Source organism: Ctenopharyngodon idella, chromosome 5 (genome assembly GCF_019924925.1).
Source record: "Ctenopharyngodon idella isolate HZGC_01 chromosome 5, HZGC01, whole genome shotgun sequence".
NCBI lineage: Eukaryota > Metazoa > Chordata > Actinopteri > Cypriniformes > Xenocyprididae > Ctenopharyngodon > Ctenopharyngodon idella.
Genome location: NC_067224.1, coordinates 35975297 through 35992553, shown reverse-complemented (window position 1 = coordinate 35992553; position 17257 = coordinate 35975297). Strand labels below are relative to the sequence as shown.

Sequence of the window (17257 nt, the reverse complement as noted above, 5' to 3'; positions counted from 1 at the left end):
TTTGACATTGAGGAATATTGTTTTTAAAGTATGCCACAATCTTTTTACGCACTCTTTCACAGCTCTGCCCATCTTTACTTCTGGGAGACTCTGCCTCTCTAAGACATCCCTTTTATAGCTAATCATGTAACAGACCTGATATCAATTAACTCAATTAGTTGCCAGATGTTCTCCCAGCTGAATCTTTTCAACATTTCTTGCTTTTTCAACCATTTGTTGCCCCCGTGCCAACTTTTTTGAGACCTGCAGCAGGCATCAAATTTGAAATGTGCTCATTTAGTGGATAAAAGTGTAAAATTTCTCCGTTTAAACATTTGTTATGTTATCTATGTTCTATTGTGAATAAAATATTGGCTCATGTGATTTGAAAGTTAATTTTATTCAAATTTAAAAAACGTCCCAACATTTCCTTTCAAGTGTGATTTTCGTTAGTTTATGGTAACACTTTACAATAAGGTTCATTAGTTAACATGAACTAATAATAAACTGCACTTATACAGCATTTATTAATCTTTGTTAATGTTAACTTCAACATTTACTAATACATTATTAAAATCTTGTTAACATTAGTTAATGCACTGTGAACTAACATGAACAACTGTATTTTCATTAACTAGATGAGTAAATACAGTAACAAATGTATACAGCAGTTCATTGTTTGTTCATGTTAGGTCACAGTGCATTAACTAATGTGAACAAGATTTTAATAATGTATTAGTAAATGCTGAAATTAACATTAACAAAGATTAATAAATGCTGTATAAGTGCAGTTCATTGTTAGTTCATGTTAACTAATGTAGTTAACTAATGTTAACTGATGAACCTTATTGTAAAATGTTACCATATCAATTGTATCATATTTGGCAAGACAGACAGGAAATTATCTCCTCCACAGGCCTATCAGCAAAACAAGGTCACATAGTGGAAAGACAACACCCACACATGCCCGTCTGCACTGGCACGCACACTTACATGAGTAGGGTACTTCGGCCGTCCACCAGTAGCTAACACAATATTTTTGGCGGTCAGTGTCATCTGTGAATACAAAGATGCAGGGTATTCAGGAATATGGCACATCAGATTGGTGGTTAAATAGCATTTTAGAGAATTAAGTTGCTATAAAAACATTAAAAATCATACCTCTTTCCCTTTGGCATTTACAGCTCTGATAGTGTGTTTATCCACCAGACTGCCATTCATATTCAAATACTTCACCTTCCTGTTACATCAGAGAGAGAGGAAATAAATACTAACACATGAACCAATCACAATTCCCCGTCAACTTTCTACAAAGTCATGGAGATGTAAGAAAACTCAAAAAACAAGATTTGATCATTAACAATTTTGATGTTCAAACCCAAACTGACACTTCTGCGCTAATGTCAAGACATATACTTGGGGCATTCTGGGAAATGACATCACCACACCTGTTTGCCTCACAGCCATACAGTAAGACGGCTGAAATTTAGGACAATTTATCATGATGGCACATTCATATAGCCTTAGACTGTAAGTACCTGATAAGATGGTGAAAGAGACAGACAGCTAATGAGATCTACAGGGAAATACAGATTCTGCTCTATAATGCCTGTATATGCAAAATCATTCGCAATCTTTTTAAGTAATTAGCTAATACACAATTTTTGCCCTCAGGGAGGTGCTGGACACTTACTACAGCCTAGAGCTGCAGGATTTTGGACAAATTTAGAATTTCTGATAATTTCTGCAGTCCATTTAAAAATATTTTTTAGTCTTTGAAAAGACAGTTTGTGAACCTGTTTCATACCTATACATGACAACTGCTCTCTCTGGGTCAGGGACAGCGTGAATGCAGATTTGAAAGTTCCGCTGTGATCGTACTTGTCAAAGGTTTAATAGACGCAGCCGAAACGATATCATTTAGGAAGATCGTGTGTGTTGTTAAAATCGAGTATAAGGATGAGTGGCCATGTTGTTTTAATAGTAAAACTTACTTGTCTTGTAGTTGCACTCTGTGGCCCCAGTTTAGAGACCTCACATGGTTCTGGACGGCCTCAGCCATTGTTGGCCTGCAACATATTACACAAAATGTCATACAATTCTCCCTTATCTGGTCACAACAATGCAAATCAAAACAGAAACCCTCATGCATTTGAGCTCTTATATTTAATCTACCAACTGCTGCACTGAAATAGGTTGGAGCACATGCACATGATTTAAATGAGCTATAAAGAGGAGATTAATTGATAACAATTTGCAATATAAGTTCCATTTGTTAATATTAGTTTACATTAGTTAAACTAACAATGAAAAAATACTTCAAAGCAAATATTAATCTTAATTCATGTTAATCCCAGCATTTACTAATGCATTATTGAAATCAAAAGTTGTATCTTTTAATATTTAATGGACCTGACCTAACAATGAACAGTTATATTTTTATTAACTATTGTAAACAAAAATGTATAAATACTGTTACAAATATATTGTTTATTGTAAGTTAATGCATTAACCTACATTAACTAATGAGACCTTATTGTAAAGTGTTACCGATTATTTATTTGAAAGAATTAAAAGAGCAGTTTCATGTCAATCCTTGTACTGTTCAACTGTTCGAGGTTGATATATTAGTAATAAGTAAGGCAATACTTTTTATAAAGAGTAATCAATACAGTAATCTAATTACACTGTTGAAGATGTAATTAGTAGCTAGTAATTAATTACTTTTTTAGAGTAACTTACCCAACACTAAATATACATTATACCCAATTAAAGACATATTTTAACACAAATACCTGTCTCCTTAAAGTAATGTAAAAGAGAGCTCCATAATTTAGTAAAAATATTGGGTTTCCTTTTACTACGAATTTTATCTTTTCAAGTTTGAGGGCAAACAGACGGTCTAAACCCCAGTGACGATAAGTTGGAGGAGATGGCAGCTTCCATTTAACAAGTTGTCTTGCAGAAAGTCAAAAAACAATGCAGAAAGTCAAGTGTTATATTATCCATCTTCAAAGCTATTAGTTTAATATTTTCAGGGAGAAATATAAAAGCTACAATAAAAAAACCAAAGCCAAATAATGGTATTGTACACTGGTGTATGGAAAGTTGCATTTAAGGCCAGGATTTAGACAACGTAAAATGTTTTTATCAGACCTGGAGTGCCCTCTAGTGAAATGATCAGACATCTGTTTTTGTCAGACATCTGTTTTTTCACCACAAGATGGTGCTGTGCCACATAAAGTGTTTATGAAACTAGTATTTATGTCTTTGTCCTGAAACAAATCCTCACCTTGAAAATTATATGAATTTCATAACATGCTCTGACCAGTATGAGGCTAATTATTGCAATGTCTCTACATACAGTCTCTGAAACTCACCAGTCATGTGACAGGGATTCTGGGATTTGCCAGCCATACTTCCTAGCATCTTTGACAGCAGTGCCAAGCAGTGCCGCCTGATGCATAAGCTTCTTTGGAATACAGCCGACGTTCACACACGTGCCACCAAGACCCCACTTTGTGCCTAAAGGCAGCATGAGCTGATTAGTTGTTCTGGAAATAAATACATTACCAGCAAATAGATGACAATTATAAATGGGTTTGTCTGTATGTACCTTTGAGTGAGGGTTCAACATAGTCCAAAACAGCAACTCTGTGCCCTAACTGGGCAGCTGTAGGCAAAAAAAAGTGTGGAGCAAAGAAAACATCAAATGTCATGTTAGATGCAATAAGGAGATTAACTAAAATGCCATTCCTAATAACTGTAAATGAAGAAGACAATTCAAACAAAACTCTAAAGTACAGCACACATGACAAATACCTTCTTTTGAACATGCCAACCCTCCAGAGCCTCCACCAATAACCACCAGATCATAATCAAATTTACCGGCTGGAATCAAGATTAAAACAAGTAATTTAACCACAGAGACTTTAACAATTTAAATGTCAATATAAATATATATAGAACAAACAAATTAAACAATGAAATTGCTGCTAAACAGGTAAATTAAGGGATTACGGATATTGACATCTCAAACAAAAGAATCGAGCGAAAAAGTTTTGCGACAATATATCTTACTATTAAATAAGCATTACCTGTAAAGTTTCTTGTAAATATTAATGTACTAAAAGCTTTGATCCTCTGCCTGCCTCTACTGAAGGCAGCCATACTGTCAGAAGGAAAGACCCCAGTCAGCCGTTATAGGTGTCCTAAATGATGCCTGGGTGAATGTTTTACCATTATTTTCTAATTTTATATTATGACAGTGTGTCTAGTATGGCTCGAATCTAATTACAATAAATGGTTTAGCCGGTTTCTCAACTACAATCACAAGTTTACAGAACGAAAAGCTCTTTAGAAAAGCTTTGAACTTGACCACTGTACATTACAATAGAGACGTCTGATTCATGAACAAATTTGTTCGCTTGAGTCGGATCTTTTCAATGAATCGAATGATCCGGTTCAGAAAACCAGTTTGATTACGAATAGTAATGAATCAGTTTAAACAAAACACATACAAAGGTGTTGTTGTTTTTAAACATGAATAATAATAATAATAATAACAATAACAATAACAAAAATAGTAATAATAATAATATTAAAATCAATCAAAAGATGTAAATTAGTATTTACTTCTAAATTGAATATTCAAAATGCAAATTATATTTAGGCTGTAAAGAAAAACCAGTTCACTGAAATGTTCAAAAGAACCGATTCGTGGAAATCAGTCGAACTTTCTATTACGCTCAGAATAGGAGGCGGGCCAAAGAATATTGACAGACCATCTGACCAATCAAAATTAAGATAACGGTCAACTGCGGCAAGCTGATTGGCTATGCCAGTGACTGCACAGTGTAATCAGAATAAAACAACTGTAGGGGGAGACAGAAGCTCTACTGCTGCGTTGGTATCTCGCAAGAGCACTGAGTCACCATGCCTGTGGATATTAATGAATGGACAGGTTCTCTAGCTCTTACAGAGGTGGAGGAACAGCCAGCCAAGCCCCTAACGGTCAAATATGGCTCTTTGGAAATTGACGCGCTGGGGAAAGTATTCACACCCACTCAGGTCAGAGTCCAATGCACGGCCATGCAGGAATTAGGCCAGTGCCTGTGGCTAACAGTGCTTCTGCATCATGTTACTTGCTGATATAGGTTTGGACTTTGCAATAGACAATGGAGGGTCATTTTTATGTAGTTTTGCATTTTTTTTGCTTTTGCATTGACTAAAGAGGGTTGAAATGAATGCAGTTTGTCTGTAGTTATGTAATGCGCACAAGGGTCGCATGCAGCCAAAGTTGCATCTGTCTAGAAATTCCATGATCACGTGATCCTGATGTGGTCTCTCCCTGCATTACCTCATGCAAAGTTTGAGCTGCAAATTAATGGGCTACAGCCTAAATTAGAATAGAGACCTGCATAACAATACAGAAATTAGGTCAATGAATGAATACAATTTACAAGCTAATATGTATTATAAATGTGTGTATAATTCTACATTACGCTGAAAAAAAAATAAAAATAAAAAAATTGTTTGCTGGAACAGCTAATGGTATTTTCTGCATGGATATAGTACATAGAAGAATAAATGGTGTTGCCTAAAGCAGTTAGCTGTCGTGCAATAAAAATAATTTCGAATTGTGTTGCATTAAAATTAATATAATGCACTATATATACATATTGTATAAATAAATCTTAACCCATATTAATTGAAAGACCACATAAATAAAATAAAAGGTAACCACTTTCCCTTGTACACAGTTACACATTTTCAAACGCAACATATGCATTATTAATACAAATCTAAAAATATATTAAATATTAATATATTGCTGTCACATTTGTGTAAAACAATTGTTAGCTGTAGATCTACATTTGTAAGTTATGCTTTATAATTTATAGAAGTAATGTGCAGTATGGATATATAGTAATATGTGCTTTTTGTCATCTCAAATGATTGCTACAAGCTGTTTTGAAACATATTTGCATCTTTGTTGTTTCACTTTCATTTTGCAGGTGCAGAATCGGCCCACATCCGTTGAGTGGGAAGGATGTGACCCCAGTAAGCTGTACACATTGGCCATGACCGATCCAGATGCACCCAGCCGGAAAGACCCCAAATTTCGGTATGTTTTCAGAGAAATCCTCCATATTTATTGTATCAGAACTGAACCAAAGATGAACACAAACTACAATAGTAAACAAAGGGATTTGCTAGCAAGTTAGAGTCAGGATACTTAAATCTGCTATAATTGTTGCATTTAATCTCAGGGAATGGCACCACTTCCTTGTGGTCAACATGAAAGGAAATGACATCTCCAGTGGATGTGTCATGTCGGACTATGTTGGTGCAGGACCCCCGAAGGGAACAGGTGAGAGCTCAGATTAGGTGTGTTCGACTTCACTAGGGATGAGCGTATCGATATATCGATACTGATGTACCAAAAGTATTGATACTCAAATAAAAAATATCAACACTAAGGTGTTTTATTTTCTTTACTAGTGATTTTATTTAACAAGAAATTTGATGCGTACAGTATGCATTGAATTGGACAAATAATCTATGTTAGTGAATAATTGTGCAGGATAGAACTATTTTCCTGCTCATCTGAACACGCAAATGCTGCAAGACAGAAACAATCAATCACCGAGAGCATTTGCTCACTGTTGACACTGCATTCAAACAGCCCAGAATAATGCTTATCAGAGGATAGAAAAACATAATATGTTTGAGTTATTTCACAATAAATAAATTGAAATTGTATTCAATTACATTTATTTAAATTGAACGTTAAAAGTTCATATTGATCATGTTCTATTCTGTAACTGATGTTAATATAAATTATACACTGTAAGAATAAAAGTGTTGCATTTTATGGGTGCAACAGCCTGTCACTGGCAGTCCCTTATGAAAATGAACCATGGTTTTACAACAGTGACCGTAGATCAACTATATTATTTGTAGATTTCCATGGTTACCACTACAGTAAACGTATTTGTGACCCTGGACCACAAAACCAGTCATAAGGGTCTTTTTTTTTTTTTTTAATTGAGATTTATACATCATCTGAAAGCTGAATAAATAAGCTTTGTTAGAATAGGACAATATTTGGCCGTGATACAACTATTTGAAAATCTGGAATCTGAGGGTGCAAAAAATCAAAATATTGAGAAAATCGCCTTTAAAGTTGTCCAAATAAAGTCCTTAGAAATGCATATCCACTCACAAAAATACACTTTTGCTATATTTACGGTAGGAAATTTACAAAATATCTTCATGGAACACGATCTTTACTTAATATCCTAATAATTTCTGGCATAAAAAAAATAATTTTGATCCATACAATGTATTGTTGGCTATTGCTACAAATATACCCGTGCAACTTATGATTGGTTTTGTGGTCCAGGGTCACATTTTAACCATGTGTAATCAAAAATATAATCTAATAATTCAGTTGGAATTAAGGTGTATTGAATGTTAAAATGTCTTTCAAATATAATGTTACGCGAGTATCATTACCTATTTTAAAATAAGTAATTTAGTAATTTAATCAATTTAATCATTTAAAAGTTCAGTTTAGGGGTATCGTTACCAGTATTGATATCGGCAATACTGGCCTTTGAAAGTATCCGTATCATATCAAAAATGTGTTATCGCCCATCCCTACACGGCACTGACCAATCAGCGTCAGACTTGAAGCAGTGCATGCCAGTTAGAATTCTTGAGGTTTTTTTAATTTTGTATTTGACATCTGCAGTTCTGCTAATGCTTGCATTTTTAGAACTGTAAAAACTATTTTCATGTAATTTTAATGTTATATTGCATCATGTTTATAAAAATAAAACTGCTAAAAATATAGTATAGTATAGTATAGGCATATGTTACAGGCTATGTAGTAAGCAGTACATAAAGTATTGAATGAAAAGTGTTACTGTTAGATGCAAACGTCTGTCGATTTGAGAAATAATGCATCCAGTCCACTTCATCTGTGATCAAGTGTGCAAACACTGTGCGGAAAGCAGAAACTGTCTGATTTCATGTCTCCATTTTCAACTTCTCCCTCAACTGTAAGCGGCACTTTTTGCTGTCTGATTAAATCCAGCCCCTGATTTAGTCCCCCTGTGGTGAAAATCAACCTTTAAATGTTGTTTATATGTCTATGTGGTGTTTTTATTAATATGCTTTAAGACAAACCATGTGCAAATTCAAAAGTCAACACCATTGCTGAGTATTTTCTCCTTAAAACTGCAGTGAACCAAAGAAATTTAAATCACAAACTACCTTGTAACCAATCATGTCAACGTGTGATTGTCAATGAGTGGCTCTTTGAACTGGTGTGAGTGAGTTTGAGGTGGGGCTAATTTGCATATTCATAGAACCTTGTATACTAAATGAGGCAAGGGTGTAGAGTTACATTCAAGCTATTTTAAGGCATGAAGAAATATTTTTTTCAAGGGAAAAAAGTTTAAATATGTCATTTTGGTGGTCAAAGATGAGTTTTAAGGGATAAAATGATTAACTACACCTATTGACTGCCTTAAAATTACACAATTCATGTTGCATAATATATTGTATCCAATCAGCAAAATGAGTTTTTGCCAATTTCCTCAGGTCTCCATCGTTACGTGTGGCTGGTTTACGAGCAGTCGGGTAGCATCAGCTGCACTGAACGCGTCCTCACCAATCGCTCCGGAGACAACCGTGGAAAATTCAAGATCCAGAGTTTCCGCAAGAAATACGGCCTCGGTGCTCCGCTTGCAGGGTCTTGCTTCCAGGCAGAGTGGGACGACTACGTACCCAAACTTTACGAACAGCTGGCTGGCAAATAAGGACCTATTAGAATATCTGTTGTTGCAGTTTATTCTGTTCAAAGCTTGACTCTATATATTTTCAATTCAGCTATTTCAAAAATGAAACTAACGAACTACAGAAACACTGTTTTGCTTTAAAAGCTGTGTATAAATTCATGTCATCTTTTGTTCTAGTTGAATTGAAATTAAGCAACTTCAATCTATGCCTTCATTTATAGTGTCTCTTCACTTGGAATCATTTGGACTGCCTTCAGGTTAAAAAAAAAAAAAAAAAAAAAGACTTTTGCACCTTTGAATATAAATTAAAGTCTAATTTGTGTTGTACTTGTGGCTGCACCTTTAATTTTATGAATATCTCATCACTATATACTGGAAATTGACACATTCGGGGGAAAAAAATCCTGGATAATAAATTCAGACTATGGAAAGACGTTGCTTGTGTGATGAGCACTTTATTTACAAATATAATTAAAAGCTCTGACAGAATCATGCCTCTTAACCTGAAAACAAATGTAAAGTGCATGCGACAGTAAAGCGTTTTTATTCACTAATTTGACTTTGTAGAAAATACACAGCTGGAGAAGATGCCGAGAACCAAACAGAATTTTGAAATAAGAGGCCATTGAGACAATTTCACCAGTAACTGCAGGAAGGGAAAGGGTGGTGAAACATTTATTATATATAGATGTGTATGTATAGATATATAAAAAGAAATTGAAAGTCAGTTAAAATGTAATAGGAAAATAAGTAAAAGTTCTCCATAAATCCTTCTATACACAAAATACATGTCCCTTCCCCTTCAGCCCTTTGTGCAGGTACCACGAGTTTAGGATTCACATATGTATTATTCACATTGTGCACCTCAGCTGAGGTGAATTACGGTATTGTACATATGAATGCACTGTGTTAACCCCCGCCCCCCCCCCAAAAAAAACAAAAAAAAACCATGGGCGAATACCATAAGAATCTCAGAGTCACAGATGCAGCTATCAAATATGTACATTTTTTTTAATATGCAAACTTTATCAAATTTCTGCAATACTTAATAAAAGGTATTTTTCATTATTTTTTCTGGATGAATAAATACCAAATAGATTTCAAGCAGCAAGAGGCAGGAGGCTGCAAAAAAAAAAAAAAAAAAAAAATACAGTTTAAAAAAATTCTTAAATCACACAGCCCATCAAAAAAACTAGCAAAAAGAACAAAAACTATGCACAAGTGCATCTGGATTAAAATCAGCAATACAAACCCCCCGTTCGTATTGCTTTTGTCTTGAAATCTCTATTTTAATTTTAGTTACACCGTAAGTGTTATCATTGCACGAGAAAACATTGACATCAACACTGTGACAGATTTAATCGTCTCGTATATAATATTTATATATAAAAAGAGACAACTAAAGGATGTTATCCAGCATGTTGTCTTGCAAAGGGCGCCTCAAATGTGTAAGGCCTGTGCAGGCACCAGCCCAGAGGATTGATCGGACTGTCAGTAGCAAAAACGGCTCAAAAAAATAAAAATAAAAAGGGTGGGTGACCAGGAAAGAGGGAGGATGGTGGAGTGTTATGGTCTCATCTGTAGTCATCTTTAGGGTAGTCCAAAGCACCCAAGTTATTGAAACCCATACGAAGGCTCTCCATGTCGAAGGTGTCGATTTCTCTCTCCTGACGGTCCAGCAGGTGTTTGATTCGGTCAGTGCGCTCTTTCTGAAGAGAAGCCAGCTCCTCCTCAATCTGAGAACACAAGACAGAAGCTCAAACAAATGGGTGGCAAACCAACAGAGGTGTAGAGGAACATACAGGCTTTTGGTTATTAGTACAGATCTTTCCACACTAGATTGCATCATCCCTGAAACAAAGGCTTTTTGGTTTCTTTCTTTTTTCCCTTTAATTTGCTAAAAACTCAATGAACTCATTACACACATTAGCAAAAGCAAATGTAGTTAGATTCATAATTAGCTTGTTCACTTGATGTATTTAACCTCAATGAATAATTTAAATAATGGAGCAAAGTAACTTTTGGAAGTCCTTTCCCTCTTGTTTTGGATTTGGACTCATGTTGTACCTTTGAGCTGGTCTGGAAAGGTACATTTTTATGAACCGGTGCTACTTGATCATTTTTAGGGAGAGACTGATTTTTAACAGTTTAAAAAATCCTCTAATTTGACTAGTCAAGCAGAGTGCACATAAAAAAAAAAAAATTCTTGATAATAGAATTGTTGTATAGAAGCAATATATAAGCAACATGTAAATATGCTGTAAAATAAATGTTAAATATATATATATATATATATATATATATATATCTCATGCTCAGTAAGGATGCATTTATTTTATTAAAAATACAATAAAATCTTTAATATTGTGAAATATTATCATTTAAAATAACTGTCTATTTTAATATCTTTTAAAATGCAATATATTTTTGGTATGAATATTTTGTCTGAATTTTCAGCATCATTACTCCAGGCTTCAGTGTCACATGATCCTTCAAGAAATCATTCTACTATGCTGGCTTAATTCTCAAGTTAAAAATAATAATAATTATTATTATTATCAATGTTCAAAATTGTTTTATTTTTATTTTTGTGAAAACTGTGATATATATTTTTAGAATTCGCTGATGACTAGAAAGTTTGAAAGAACAGCACTTAATTTGAAATATAAATATTTTCTAACATATTCTTTTCTGAATAAAAAAATATTAAATAATTTGTGATTTATGTAATGCATCCTTGCTGAATAAAAAAAAAAATTAAATAATTTGTGATTTATTTCCTGCAAACTTTAGCATTGTATCTGTTTACTCTTATTTACTGCATTAAATATACAATACAATAAAAAAATAAGAAATGGTTACTACAATTTTTACACAAATAAAGTAAAAGTGCATTTTAATTCATTATATTAATTAATATTAATATAAACTGCTGATTAAGTACTCTGCTCTCTAGATTGGCCATTGAAAATCCTATATTGGCCGACCACTATTGATGATAACATAATTAGAGTGTGGGTAAATAAGAGGTTAAGAACCTTCTGTTCAAGGTGTGCTCGTCGCAGTGAGACTTTCTGCTCCAGTTTCTGTAGCTCACGCTCGTGCTGAGCCTCGGTCTGAATCTTGATCTTGCTCTGGTAGGCATTGAGTAACTCCATCTCCTGCTGCAGCTGCTGCCTCAGTGCCTGGCACTCCGCCTCCTGAGCCTCATCCAGACGTAGCTACACAAAAACACACACGTGCATACGTGAGCCTCAGACGGTTTGCTGACACTACAGCACAGTTTCGGTTAACCATCAATGGCTTTCTTGTACAGGCAATGGGCTGAGACTGGAATTTCAAACAGGAGGCCTTGTTTTATGATGAATTTAAATCAGTATGAACTATCAACAAAACAAAACTTTTCCAAAATGGCTTATAAATAACACATTTTGTGTTGCAGCTTAAAGACAACATGAAATCAAAATCTATACTTCAATAGATACAAGACTTAATAAGTACTTAATGCTTTAGTGAGGGAAAGAACTACAATCCCATAAACCATTGCGAATGAAAGTCAAATTAAAAATGATAGTGAAATATGATAATAGAATATATATATATAATATAATTTATTTATATATATATATTCAAATAATTAAGTATTTTGAGAGCATATGAAGACTGGACTACGTCATTGCTCGCTGTGAAACTATGATTGATGGAATTTTCAGTATAGCATCAGGGTAATGTAGTTTTTCACCACAAATTCAGCTGTTAACCAAGATTATCTTAAAAATAAATTGAAAATGCAGGCTGACAGCTTCAACAAAAGCATATACTGTCGATTAACAACTTAGAGCTCGCAACAGGTCTGTGTTTAAAGCTTTATAAATTATCACATAGATACTAGAATAAATGGTCAACATTTAATTTGAGGCTTCTTCTTGGCCTTTATAATGATTAACAGTGTCATTTCTTCACTCACTGCCTGTGATGCCATCATCTCGTTGATGCTCTGCTCGTACTGCTCGGCCAGGATGGCCAGTTTGCGCGTCTGCTCATCCTTTAGGGCTTTCAACACAGTCTTGTGCTCGCTTTTGGGGGTCACCTCTAGTTGATGGTGCCGCAGGGCCTTGTACTGTTTCGTCTGGACTTTACACGTGTCCTGGAACTGTTTCTTTATCTGGAGCTCCATAGCCTGCAGGAGACACAATTTAAAGTTGTATAAACAAATACTGACAGTCTTTTCAGGACAAAAATCATCATCTAATATGCATTTTGTCTCAAAGGATAAATGTTTTTCACTTTACAGGAGGTCCAATTAGTTAACATTAGTTAATGCATTAACTAACAAAAAATAACTGTTCTTTGTTAGTTCATGTTAGCTTACATTCATTAAATAATATAAACAGATACAACTTTTGATTTTAATAATGTATTAGTAAATGTTGAGATTTACGTGAACTAAGATTAATAAATGCTTTAGAAGTATTTTTTCAACTTAACTAATGTTAACAAGTGGACCCTTATTGTAAAGTGTCACCACTTTTTTAGATTAAAATGTGCCTATTCGATGAAATGTCTGAGAAATGTTCAAACAGTTAAAGCATCATCATCAGTCTCTACAGACCTGCAAATGTTCCTAATATCTACCCAGTTTCTAAAATAAATCAAGGTTAATTTTGCAATCACAGTCAGAGAAACAATGAGACCTACATAGATTTTGTAGGTTAAATATACACTATATATAGCTAAGTAATAAGAAATGTTTTTTTCACAGATGTTGGTACCTTGAGGTTCTTGGGCTGCTGCCGTAGTTCAAGCACATGTTTCCTGTGCAGTTCTCTCTCTCTACGGTTGTTGTATTCGATCTGGTTCTCCAGCTCCGTTTGGTGCTGTAGTCGGATCAGATCCATGCGAAGTTTCTGTAGCGTCTTCAGCTGTCTGTGTTCAAGTTCTTGAGTCGACTCGTCTTGTCTGATCAGCATAGCGTGCTCCATTTCCTTCTGGGTCTTCTTCTTATTCAACTCCTGACAGTCAGAAAGACAGAAAATATTACATTAGCTTACAACTAAATTAAAAGCATTTTTTCAATTTTCTCCAATTGCAGTTATTCAAATAACAGTGCCTCTCCATTAAATCTACTAATATTAATGACTGGATTTTTACATATCCTTAAGAGAATGACTGGTGTTTTTTTTAGCATGATCCTATGTGGATACTTGCCAAGATGGTTGCTAGGGCGTTGCTAGGTTGGCTAGGGTGTACTTTGTTGTTGACAGGTGATTGCTCAAAAGAGCCAGTCTCTATAAATATCTCTGATGATATTCTACTCGCTAGATATGGCTCAGATACCTCCTTCAACATAAATCTAATTTATTTTTTTGCCCATAACTCTGATGATCACTAAGAACACTTAAAGTAATAGCAAACACCTCTTCAACAAATCATTCTGGGGATGAATTACACACAAAAAAAAAACTAATAAGTATGTGCAACAATAATAAAAGTGATAGCTTGCCTTAGTAAGCAAAGGTTACAATTGTAAAAAGAGATATGAACACATCCTAGTATAAGGAGATAATTGATAAGTGCTTCACAAATAGTAGAGGATTCAAGACCAGAACTGTGTGTCAAATAAGGAAGACATCCAAAATTTGGACCATAATTGCAAACCACTGGGTTATGCATCATCATGTTTGCTGTTCTATAGACCATATATGGGTTTCGACCCGATAATACTTCCGAAAGTTTCCAGCTGATTAAAGCTCTAGATTAAGAGATTTGCACATTGCTGCATTACTTATTTTCAAATCAGATTCATTAAAAAAAAAAAAAAAAAAAATCAACCCTGAGAAAAGGTTCAAATCTTGCATTAACCCTGAGAAAAGCCCAAAATACATTTCATACGAATATACATGTATACATACGCAACACTGTTCAAAAGTTTGGGGTCAGTAAAATTTTTTTGGTTTGTGAAACAAGTCTCTTATGCTTACCAAGACTACATTTATTTTATTAAAATACAGCAAAAACAGTAATATTGCAAAATATTATTACAATTTAAAGTAACTGTTTTTTATTTTAATATATTTTAAAATGTAATTTATTTCTGTGATGCAAAGCTGAATTTTCAGCATCATTACTCCAGTTTCCAGTGTCACATGATCCTTCATAAATCATTCTAATATTGGACTATTTCAGTTTTGTTTTCTTTATACAGGGATGCAAACAGCTATGGGGGGAAAAAAGGTGAGAACATTGCGCAGCACAGATTTTTTTTAAAGTTATTTGCTTTACATGCTCATTTGTAGTTATTTTAAGGGTTTTTTTCATTTATTTTTTATTACCCTATATGTCCAAAACTGTAATTTTTCACGCAAAAAATTACATATTGTTGCAACATTTTACCAAAATCAACATTTGGTTAAAATCTCATGTTATAAAAGACGAAGTGCTATGCAGGATATTTAAGACAATATCGGCTGATTAGATGGCAATACTGTTTGCCACATCCCAGACCTCAAATACATAAAATATTACACATTATAGACAAAGTAATTTTAAAGTAAAGAGTAAAGGAAACACTATACAGTACTTATTGTATACCCCCACCCACCCCATAAAAACACTTTCTCACTGAAAGGTGAGGAGTTTGCATCTGTTTATAATATTATTATTGAGTTATATTTAATTTTCCTACTTCCTATGTATGTCTGTACTTTCCTTCTGCACTGGAAGCTCCTGTCACCAAGACAAATTCCTTGTGTAAACATACTTGGCAATAAAGCTTTTTCTCATTCTGATATGCTGATTTAGTGCTCAAGAAACATTTCTTATTACTATCAATGTTGAAAACAGTTTTGCTGCTTAAGATTTTTGTGGATTTTCAGGATTGTTGATGAATCGAAAGTTCAAAAGAACAGCATTTATTTAAAATAGAAATCTTTTGTAACATAAATATCTTTCCTTTCGCTTTTGATCCATTCAATGTGGCCTTCCAGAATAAAAGTATTAATTTCTGTATAATAAAAATAAATAAGCAAATAAAAAAAACTTACTGACCCCAAACCTTTGAAATATATATATATATATATATATATATATATATATATATATATATATATATATATATGAGTGCTAGGTAGTCCCTTGTCTTTTTCTGACTTGAAGCTCACCTCACGTAACTGCTCTTGCTCAAACTCGTGCCTCTTGATCATGATCTTGCGTTTGAAGGCCCTACAGTTCCTGTCGTAGAAAGCCCTCTGCTGACCCAGGAGCTGAGCCTCTTCTTCAGCCTGAGAGTGCTGGATGTTCTCCTTGTGTTTGGACAGCCTCTCCTGTTTCTCTTTCTTAGGCGTGCTGTGGTCTTCACTCATTTCCTAAACAAAGAATCACAAAGACCATGAGTCGAGACAGGGGAATTAAAAGAAGCGGTGATTTTAGACTAAACGTTCTTTGGAATAACAAATATTCTTAGGAATTAAGGAACAGTTGATGTAAATAGGATCGATTTTAGTTTCATGTTAACTTGGAGTATCTAGACATGAACCTCTTTGATCTTCTCCTTGCAAAGCTTGTACTGTTTCTTCTGGTTATCAAGGAAGGTGGTGAGCTCTTTCTTCTGTTGGGCCATGATTTGCTGCTGGAACTTCTTCTCATCAGCTGACAGTGTTTTCATCTGAGGAATGTAATGAATTTATTATCAATAAAATGTCAGTGACACTACAGTAGATTACAGATTTTTTTTTTTTTTTCTCATGTTAAAACAACTCCTGAAGAAAACAAACCAAAAAAACTCAGTCTGTTTTCTTCTCAGGCTTTATTAACATACCAATCAACATATGTTGCATGAATAATTAGCATTCATCCCTTAGCTATTTACATGTTTAACATGCAATATGTAAAACCATAAAATAAACTGGGGCGTTTTTCAAGTGGCATGCATGAACTTTTGAACTCATTTATTTTTTCAACTTTGTACAGGGATTTTATAATATAGAGTTTATTGTAATGATGTTTAAGTAAAACAAGTCCCAGAACTGGATTGGACACTAATTGCATTCAACATCAATTGACCAATACTTGATTGGCTAGTAACTATAAACAGTCGGTTCTCAACCGAAGAAAGAAAGAAAGAAAGATCACCCACTTCTTTGTCTGTTTGGATGGCGTGCTTCTTGGCGAGTTTCTCCAGCTCAATGAAGGCATTGTTGGCGTGGGTTTCCAGTTCTTTCTGAAGCTTCAATCTGTGCTCGTCCATCTCTGCCTTTAGCTTGTTCTCCAGAGCGATCAGCTGCTTCTGGTGTTGCCGTCGCATGCGTTTGTACCCCGACATCTGCTCTCGAAGCTCATTCTCCTGCTCATGTTCGTGGATCTGACGCGTTACCTAGACGGAAAGGAACTCTGTCAATAAGGGTGACGGGTAACGGTTGAGTTACCAATGTTGTGGTTACCAATGATGGTGACCAAAGGTTGAGTTAAAT

The 17257-nt window shown here is 34.5% G+C and overlaps 3 protein-coding genes across 8 annotated transcripts in view; 1 reads left to right on the top strand and 2 right to left on the bottom strand.

Moving 5' to 3' along the window:
* Positions 1 to 4380, bottom strand: part of txnrd2.2 (thioredoxin reductase 2, tandem duplicate 2) — a 28470-nt gene extending 24090 nt beyond the window's left edge. Inside the window, exons 1-7 of one of the 2 annotated variants that reach the window (XM_051894178.1) lie at positions 4077 to 4380; positions 3802 to 3870; positions 3596 to 3652; positions 3360 to 3504; positions 1974 to 2048; positions 1141 to 1219; positions 973 to 1035 (exon numbers count right to left, since the gene is read on the bottom strand). In XM_051894178.1, the coding sequence (XP_051750138.1) occupies positions 973 to 1035; positions 1141 to 1219; positions 1974 to 2048; positions 3360 to 3504; positions 3596 to 3652; positions 3802 to 3870; positions 4077 to 4149 (561 nt within the window). In that variant the 5' untranslated portion in view covers positions 4150 to 4380. The remainder of the gene's footprint in view (positions 1 to 972; positions 1036 to 1140; positions 1220 to 1973; positions 2049 to 3359; positions 3505 to 3595; positions 3653 to 3801; positions 3871 to 4076) is intronic. The other variant, XM_051894177.1, reaches the window with a different exon arrangement.
* Positions 4381 to 4848: 468 nt separating this feature from the next.
* pebp1 (phosphatidylethanolamine binding protein 1) lies at positions 4849 to 9223 on the top strand. Its single transcript, XM_051894202.1, has 4 exons — positions 4849 to 5049; positions 5997 to 6106; positions 6252 to 6352; positions 8593 to 9223. The coding sequence occupies exons 1-4, from the start codon at positions 4915 to 4917 to the stop codon at positions 8808 to 8810; spliced, it is 564 nt and encodes a 187-aa protein (XP_051750162.1). The 5' UTR covers positions 4849 to 4914; the 3' UTR covers positions 8811 to 9223.
* A 5-nt stretch (positions 9224 to 9228) lies between these two features.
* Positions 9229 to 17257, bottom strand: part of taok3a (TAO kinase 3a) — a 77530-nt gene continuing 69501 nt past the window's right edge. For all 5 annotated transcript variants that reach the window (XM_051894151.1, XM_051894148.1, XM_051894149.1 and 2 more), the window contains 7 exons: positions 16924 to 17160; positions 16324 to 16452; positions 15950 to 16153; positions 13562 to 13801; positions 12757 to 12969; positions 11828 to 12010; positions 9229 to 10525 (listed from right to left, as the gene is read on the bottom strand). In XM_051894151.1, coding sequence (XP_051750111.1) covers positions 10364 to 10525; positions 11828 to 12010; positions 12757 to 12969; positions 13562 to 13801; positions 15950 to 16153; positions 16324 to 16452; positions 16924 to 17160 — 1368 coding nt within the window. In that variant the 3' untranslated portion in view covers positions 9229 to 10363. The remainder of the gene's footprint in view (positions 10526 to 11827; positions 12011 to 12756; positions 12970 to 13561; positions 13802 to 15949; positions 16154 to 16323; positions 16453 to 16923; positions 17161 to 17257) is intronic.